The 9,278-nt window shown below is 38.7% G+C and overlaps 1 protein-coding gene across 1 annotated transcript in view; it reads left to right on the forward strand.

The window, feature by feature from the left end:
* Nucleotides 1-5,762: 5,762 nt before the first annotated feature.
* The window catches only part of LOC117327707 (rab-like protein 3), a gene marked incomplete in the record, with an annotated part of 12,179 nt that continues 8,663 nt past the window's right edge, over nucleotides 5,763-9,278 (forward strand). Inside the window, 2 exon segments of the mRNA XM_033884824.1 lie at nucleotides 5,763-5,905; nucleotides 8,392-8,483. Coding sequence (XP_033740715.1) covers nucleotides 5,860-5,905; nucleotides 8,392-8,483 — 138 coding nt within the window.

The following is a 9,278-nucleotide window of genomic DNA, read 5'->3' on the forward strand; positions in this document are numbered from 1 at the left end:
GGTAGTGTTACTGTGTGTGGTAGTGTTACTGTGTATGGTGGTGTTACTGTGTGTGGTGGTGTTACTGTGTGTGGTAGTGTTACTGTGTGTGGTAGTGTTACTGTGTGTGGTAGTGTTACTGTGTATGGTGGTGTTACTGTGTGTGGTGGTGTTACTGTGTATGGTAGTGTTCTGGGGTGGGTGGTGTTACTGTGTATGGTAGTGTTACTGGTGATGGTGGTGGTTTAACTGTGTATGGTGGTGTTACTGTGGGTGGGTAGTGTTGGTGTATGTGTGTTACTGTGTGGTAGTGTTACTGTGTGTGGTAGTGTTACTGTGTATGGTGGTGTTACTGTGTATGGTGGTGTTACTGTGTATGGTAGTGTTACTGTGTATGGTGGTGTTACTGTGTATGGTGGGTAGTAGTGGTGTACTGTGTTGGTAGTGTTACGTGTATGGTGGGTGTACTGGTGGGTGGTTTACTGTGTATGGTGGGTACGTGTGTGTGTGTATGGTAGTGTTACTGTGTGTGGTAGTGTTACTGTGTATGGTAGTGTTACTGTGTATGGTGGTGTTACTGTGTATGGTGGTGTTACTGTGTATGGTGGTGTTACTGTGTATGGTAGTGTTACTGTGTATGGTGTGTTGTACGGGTGTGTGTAGTGTTACTGTGTAGTGGTTTTACTGTGTATGGTAGTGTTACTGTATATGGTGGTGTTACTGATGTATGGTGGTTTACTGTGTGGGTGGTGTTACTGTGGTGTGGTAGGGTGTTACTGTGTGGGTAGTGTATGTGTAGTGGTAGTGTTACGTGTAGTGGTGGTGTTACTGTGTATGGTGGTTGTTATGTGTATGGTGGTGTTACTGTGTATGGTAGTGTTACTGTGTATGGTAGTGTTACTGTGTGTGGTGGTGTTACTGTGTATGGTAGTGTTACTGTGTGTGGTAGTGTTACTGTGTATGGTGGTGTTACTGTGTATGGTAGTGTTACTGTGTAGTGGTAGTGTTACTGTGTATGGTAGTGTTACTGTGTATGGTGGTGTTACTGTGTATGGTGGTGTTACTGTGTGTGGTAGTGTTACTGTGTATGGTGGTGTTACTGTGTGTGGTAGTGTTTACTGTGTATGGTGGTGTTACTGTGTATGGTAGTGTTACTGTGTGTGGTAGTGTTACTGTGTATGTGGTTATGTTGGTATGGTAGTGTTACTGTGTATGGTGGTTGTTGTATGTGTATGGTGGTGTTACTGTGTAGGTGGTTGTGTTACTGTGTATGTAGTGTTACTGTGTGTGGTAGTGTTACTGTGTGTGTGTTATGTGTTGGTTTTACTGTGTATGGTGGGTGTTACTGTGTGTGGTAGTGTTACTGTGTAGGTAGGTGTTACTGTGTGTGGTAGTGTTACTGTGTATGGTGGTGTGGTTTTACTGTGTATGGTAGTGTTACTGTGTGTGGTAGTGTTACTGTGTATGGTGGTGTTACTGTGTGTGGTGGTGTTACTGTGTATGGTAGTGTTACTGTGTATGGTAGTGTTACTGTGTATGGTGGTGTTACTGTGTGTGGTAGTGTTACTGTGTATGGTAGTGTTACTGTGTGTGGTAGTGTTACTGTGTATGGTAGTGTTACTGTGTAGTGGTTTTACTGTGTATGGTAGTGTTACTGTGTATGGTGGTGTTACTGTGTATGGTAGTGTTACTGTGTGTGGTAGTGTTACTGTGTATGGTAGTGTTACTGTGTATGGCGGTGTTACTGTGTATGGTAGTCGTTACTGTGGTATGGTAGGTTTACTGTGTATGTAGTGTTTACTGTGTATGGTGGTGTTGTGTTACTGTGTTACGGAGTAGTGTTACTGTTGTCTGGTGGTGATACTATGTATGGTGTGGTGTTTACTGTGTGTGGTAGTGTTTACTGTAAATGGTGGTGTTACTGTGTGTGGTAGTGTTTACTGTGTATGGTGGTGTTACTTTTAGGTGTGTGAGTAGTTGTACTGTGTATGGTGGTGTTACATGTGTATGGTGGTGTTACTGTGTTATGGTGGTGTTACATGTGTTGTGATAGTGTTACTGTGTAGTTGTTTTACTGTGTATGGTAGTGTTACTGTGTATGGTGGTGTTACTGTGTATGGTGGTGTTACTGTGTATGGTGGTGTTACTGTGTATGGTAGTGTTACTGTGTGTGGTAGTGTTACGGTGTGTGGTGGTGTTACTGTGTGTGGTGGTGTTACTGTGTGTGGTGGTGTTACTGTGTATGGTAGTATTACTGTGTGTGGTAGTGTTACTGTGTGTGGTAGTGTTACTGTGTATGGTAGTGTTACTTTGTATGGTAGTGTTACTGTTTATGGTAGTGTTACTGTGTATGGTGGTGTTACTGTGTGTGGTGGTGTTACTGTAAATGGTGGTGTTACTGTGTGTGGTGGTGTTACTGTGTATGGCGGTGTTACTGTGTATGGTAGTGTTACTGTGTATGGTAGTGTTACTGTGTATGGTAGTGTTACTGTGTATGGTAGTGTTACTGTGTGTGGTAGTGTTACTGTGTATGGTAGTGTTACTGTGTATGGTAGTGTTACTGTGTATGGTAGTGTTATTGTGTATGTTGGTGTTACTGTGTATGGTAGTGTTACTGTGTATGGTGGTGTTACTGTGTATGGTAGTGTTACTGTGTATGGTAGTGTTACTGTGTGTGGTAGTGTTACTGTGTATGGTAGTGTTACTGTGTATGGTAGTGTTACTGTGTATGGTAGTGTTATTGTGTATGGTGGTGTTACTGTGTATGGTGGTGTTACTGTGTATGGTGGTGTTACTGTGTGTGGTGGTGTTACTGTGTATGGTAGTGTTTCTGTGTATGGTAGTGTTACTGTGTATGGTGATGTTACTGTGTATGGTAGTGTTACTGTGTGTGGTAGTGTTACTGTGTATGGTAGTGTTACTGTGTATGGCGGTGTTACTGTGTATGGTAGTGTTACTGTGTATGGTAGTGTTACTGTGTATGGTAGTGTTACTGTGTATGGTGGTGTTACTGTGTACGGTAGTGTTACTGTATATGGTGGTGATACTATGTATGGTGGTGTTACTGTGTGTGGTAGTGTTACTGTAAATGGTGGTGTTACTGTGTGTGGTAGTGTTACTGTGTATGGTAGTGTTACTGTGTATGGTGGTGTTACTGTGTATGATGGTGTTACTGTGTACGGTGGTGTTACTGTGTATGGTAGTGTTACTGTGTGTGGTAGTGTTACTGTGTATGGTGGTGTTACTGTGTATGGTGATGTAACTGTGTATGGTAGTGTTACTGTGTATGGTAGTGTTACGGTGTATGGTAGTGTTACTGTGTGTGGTAGTGTTACTGTGTGTGGTAGTGTTACTGTGTATGGTGGTGTTACTGTGTGTGGTGGTGTTACTGTGTATGGTAGTGTTACTGTGTATGGTAGTGTTACTGTGTGTGGTAGTGTTACTGTGTGTGATAGTGTTACTGTGTGTGGTAGTGTTACTGTGTATGGTAGTGTTACTGTTTATGGTAGTGTTACTGTGTATGGTGGTGTTACTGTGTGTGGTGGTGTTACTGTGTATGGTAGTGTTACTGTGTATGGTAGTGTTACTGTGTATGGTAGTGTTACTGTGTATGGTAGTGTTACTGTGTATGGTAGTGTTACTGTGTGTGGTAGTGTTACTGTGTGTGGTAGTGTTACTGTGTATGGCGGTGTTACTGTGTACGGTAGTGTTACTGTGTATGGTGGTGATACTATGTATGGTGGTGTTACTGTGTGTGGTAGTGTTACTGTAAATGGTGGTGTTACTGTGTGTGGTAGTGTTACTGTGTATGGTAGTGTTACTGTGCATGGTGGTGTTACTGTGTATGATGGTGTTACTGTGTACGGTGGTGTTACTGTGTATGGTAGTGTTACTGTGTGTGGTAGTGTTACTGTGTATGGTGGTGTTACTGTGTATGGTAATGTAACTGTGTATGGTAGTGTTACTGTGTATGGTAGTGTTACGGTGTATGGTAGTGTTACTGTGTGTGGTAGTGTTACTGTGTGTGGTAGTGTTACTGTGTATGGTGGTGTTACTGTGTGTGATGGTGTTACTGTGTATGGTAGTGTTACTGTGTATGGTAGTGTTACTGTGTGTGGTAGTGTTACTGTGTGTGATAGTGTTACTGTGTGTGGTAGTGTTACTGTGTATGGTAGTGTTACTGTTTATGGTAGTGTTACTGTGTATGGTGGTGTTACTGTGTGTGGTGGTGTTACTGTGTATGGTAGTGTTACTGTGTATGGTAGTGTTACTGTGTATGGTAGTGTTACTGTGTATGGTAGTGTTACTGTGTGTGGTAGTGTTACTTTGTGTGGTAGTGTTACTGTGTATGGCGGTGTTACTGTGTATGGTATTGTTATTGTGTATGGTAGTGTTACTGTGTATGGTAGTGTTACTGTGTATGGTGGTGTTACTGTGTACGGTAGTGTTACTGTGTATGGTGGTGATACTATGTATGGTGGTGTTACTGTGTGTGGTAGTATTACTGTAAATGGTGGTGTTACTGTGTGTGGTAGTGTTACTGTGTATGGTAGTGTTACTGTGTATGGTGGTGTTACTGTGTATGATGGTGTTACTGTGTACGGTGGTGTTACTGTGTATGGTAGTGTTACTGTGTGTGGTAGTGTTACTGTGTATGGTGGTGTAACTGTGTATGGCGGTGTTACTGTGTATGGTGGTGTTACTGTGTATGGTGGTGTTACTGTTTATGGTAGTGTTACTGTGTATGGTGGTGTTACTGTGTATGGTAGTGTTACTGTGTATGGTAGTGTTACTGTGTATGGTGGTGTTACTGTGTAGAGGTGTTACTGTGTATGGTGGTGTTACTGTGTATGGTAGTGTTTCTGTGTATGGTGGTGTTACTGTGTACGGTAGTGTTATTGTGTACGGTAGTGTTATTGTGTGTAGAGGTGTTACTGTGTATGGTGGTGTTACTGTGTATGGTAGTGTTTCTGTGTATGGTGGTGTTACTGTGTACGGTAGTGTTATTGTGTACGGTAGTGTTATTGTGTGTGGTAGTGTTTCTGTGTATGGTGGTGTTTCTGTGTGTGGTAGTGTTTCTGTGTGTGGAAGTGTTACTGTGTATGGTAGTGTTACTGTGTATGGTAGTGCTTCTGTGTATGATGGTGTAACTGTGTATGGTCTCGTTTCTCTCCATGAATTAAGGCATGATGGCGTTAATCTGTATGGTGGTGATACTGTTTTCAGAGTTGGTTCTGTTTATGGATGTTTCTTTTGTGCGTGGTGTTCCTTTCTGTTAGCCCGAGTTTTCTCTGGCCCTGTCACCATGTCTGGTGTTGGGAAAACTCGGGCTACTTTTTTGTTTGATGGTGCTATATGTATACGGTACCGGTGGTGCTAATGTTTTCGGTGTCTTTATGTGTTTCTTCTGTTTGTTGTACAAGATACAAGAAGATTAATTTAAAGTCGTATATGTTAAAACAAAGAATATTAGCTCTGTATATGTATTTTTAAAAACTAATACATACGAAAAATACAGAGTGAAAAACATAACAAAACACGGTAATACTAGCGAGCAAGTTATATAAAAATACTAGAAAAAAACGAAAAACAACAAGCAACAATAATGGATACATACTTAAGTACATGCAAGTTACATGTGGCGATGTTATATTACAATATTATTATCCGGGTTAATGATTTTTTTAGTTATTTCTGAGATGTCAAAAATTATCCTTTACATTTATCCGTGTTTTAGCCTCATTCGGTAAATTAGATTGATCTCCCTTCTTAGAAATGTAAACTTCCGGTGTGTCACACACACATGTCCACCTACATATATATTCTACATCCTACATGTCAAACAGGTGACAGAAACTGGCGCTTCGCGAAGGGTAACTGATGGCTGCTGTGGATAAGATCAAAATCGTCGTTGTAGGAGACTCTGGTGGGTAACATTGAATTAAATGAAATAATTGTAAGCTAATAACGCTGCGTATACAGATTGTATACGCTGCTAAACTGACGTGTTACATTGTATCGTCATCGAGTGTAGGACAAAAGCCCCCCCCGGACATTAGCCCCCCCGGACATTAGCCCCTAGGACAAAAGCCCCTCCGGACAAAAGCCCCCCCGGACATTAGCCCCCCCGGACAAAAGCCCCTTCATTATAAATTTAGCTGGTATACTTTATATAAATCTGTACTTTTGAAAAACAAAAACTGTATATATACTGCTGTTTTTATCTCTGAAATTTGTAATATACTGCAAATATTGAAAATTTAAAGAAATGCCTACAAAACATGTTGCTCTGTGTTGTAATTTTAATTTTAGGAATGATTAAAATCAAAGAAACAATATAAAAGCAATTTATACCTGTGCAAACATAGAAATTTCACTGTTGATACACATGAAGCCATTAATGATATATTTCCTTCGAGGAGAATACAACATCAATGAAAAACCTACCAAACACCTGTGTAACAGCTTATTGTTTATGTAACAGTAAAATCAATGAAAAACCTACCAAACACCTGTGTAACAGCTTATTGTTTATGTAACAGTTCAAGTAGTTGTTTACATTGCAGAAGCCACTGGTGACTGAAGTCACTTACATATATATGTAGCACTTAATATAACCACTGCTAAAACATATATTGTAATTTTAAAAAAAAATGAATAAATAAAAACATAAAAAATAATAAAAAAAAAATATTTTTTTTTATGAAGGGGCTTTTGTCCACTTTTTGATTAGTGTGAAGGGGCTAATGTCCGGGGGGGCTTTTGTCCTAGGGGCTAATGTCCGGGGGGGCTAATGTCCGGGGGGGCTTTTGTCCGTACCTCATCGTCATCACCATCATCATATCATCATCATCGTATCAATTAGAATATGGTCCACCACATTATTTCCTTACGTTATAAGTTTTTTTTAATTGACTTGGTTAAAAGGATCACTAGTAGACATGATGTTTTAATAGAAATTTTAATTACGTTATAGACGAGTAATTAACTCTTGTATTATGATCGCATGCTGAATTTAAATATTTATGTATATCATACCTTGGCCTTTAATATTGGTGATCATGTCCACATGTACCTGTGAAAAGGATGTCGAAATTCCAAAAAGTTGGCTCTTTTTATTTTTTTTATTTATGTGGTAGTACTAGCTGCGATGGCCAGATAACGAAGTGTTAAATTGTGAAGAAAGTGCATCTTACTTTGTGTAATTAAACAATTCCAGAATATGAATGAATGTCAATGTTAATGTACTTGGATGGGAGTTTTATTTGGATCTTTAATATACACATGTTATAGTTATTGCAACAAAGAAAGTTATTTTGAATTTATTTAGCAGGATTTTAATTAGTTCAAATCATTTTGGCAATTTGTTGTCTCTTTTTTATGGTCAAGCACCAAATGTTCCATTGATGCTAGCTAGAGGATAGAAAAAGATGTTGAAATTCCCAAAAGTTTTTTTTTTTTATCCATTTGTGTGGTGGTTTAAAATGATACAAAAATGAATGAATACAACCACCTTCTATATTAGTGACAGCCGTACTAGCTGCGATGACCAGATAACGTAGCTCTGATTGACGGACGGACGGACAATTTCTGACATGCACTGATGGTCGTCGTTAGCCCAAGTTTCCTTAGTGGCCCTTAGTAGGGGCCCTACACCAGACATGGTACCGTGTCAAGGCCAGAGGAAACTCAAGCTAGGTCGTCGTCAGATCCAGGATATTCCCTTCCATTGACAGTGGAGTTGCAAAACAACGAACCTCGAAAATCCATGTAACTTGGCAGTAATAATTGGTTTACTCGAACATTTTTAATGCAATTTATCAATGTATAAGCCTACCGTCTCAACTGGAAATCTTTAATTAGCACAATACTCTAACATGTAGTTGTCTCTGTAATCCCCCATGGATATGATACTTCTCGGAGAAATCTCGCGAGGATGCTATTCTGAATATGTTATTCATGACCATACATTGTTTATTGTATATGGATGAAGCTACTACGATAAGAAAAGCATTATCAGAAATATTTTACCAGTTTTTTGTAAGGGTTAAATTGTGAAGAAAGTGCATCATACTTTGTGTAATTAAACAATTCCAGAATATGAATGAATGTCAATGTTAATGTACTTGGATGGGAGTTTTATTTTGGATCTTTAATATACACATGTTATAGTTATTGCAACAAAGAAAGTTATTTAGAATTTTTTAAGCAGAATTTTAATTAGTTCAAATCATTTTGGCAATTTGTTGCCTTTTTATATGGTCTATCGATGCTAGCTAGAGGATAGAAAAATGGTGATGAAATGTCAGAATAATTCATACAATGTTTTTATAAGATGTTATTATGCAAATTCCACTAGAAATGAATATAACATAAAGCAGAATACATCTGACTGAAACATTTATTTTACAGGAGTTGGGAAGACGTCGTTAGTTCATCTTATTTGCCACAATGAAACAACCAGCAATCCAGGCTGGACCATCGGATGTTCTGTAGAGGTCAAGGTGAGGCAGAACTGACCACCACTACCATTAGTCTTCTTGGTCTGACCATAGTTACAGTATAGATATAGTATGATTACATTAACAGTATGATTATATATTAACAGTGTGAGTATATTAACAGTATGCTTATACTGTATGATTATAGAATTTACAGTATGACTATAGTTATAGTATAGTTATAGTATACAGTTATTGTATATATGGGTGCAAAGGAAATAGCACTTTTATTGTCCCAGAGACGTGAACTATTTTCCGAGGGAAGCCTGAATGCGTTCTTTCCGGATAAATAGCAGTTTTGACTGTTAACCTGGTTAATAGCATTTTTGGAGGATGTGGTTCAAATGGCATTTCTATTGTCTACTTTTTAAATAGTGTAATATAAGGAAAGGTATAATAATATAATTACATTTTGATTATAGTTACAGTTTGCAATTGACTATAGTTACAGTAGAATTATAGTATGATTATATTTATAGTATGATTATAGTTACAGTATGGATTAGAATTTTGATAATAATAGCTATAGATTACTTATTATAATAATTTCAAAATATCATAAATTACCTGGTACTCACAGGTTTATTATACCCATGGGTATACATGTGTGATAGGTGGCAGAAACAACCAAAAGCCTTGCTTCTTTCTATCAGTTTATTTCTTGACAGGAGCGTCGCCACATGTATATATCAGGAGATAGGGAAAAAAAACCTGGAAAATAAAAGCCATTATCTAGAATGCTACCAAGTTATAATTACATGAACAGACATTCTGTACCAGCATGACAAATAGTCGCGT

Source organism: Pecten maximus, chromosome 5 (genome assembly GCF_902652985.1).
Source record: "Pecten maximus chromosome 5, xPecMax1.1, whole genome shotgun sequence".
Lineage (NCBI taxonomy): Eukaryota > Metazoa > Mollusca > Bivalvia > Pectinida > Pectinidae > Pecten > Pecten maximus.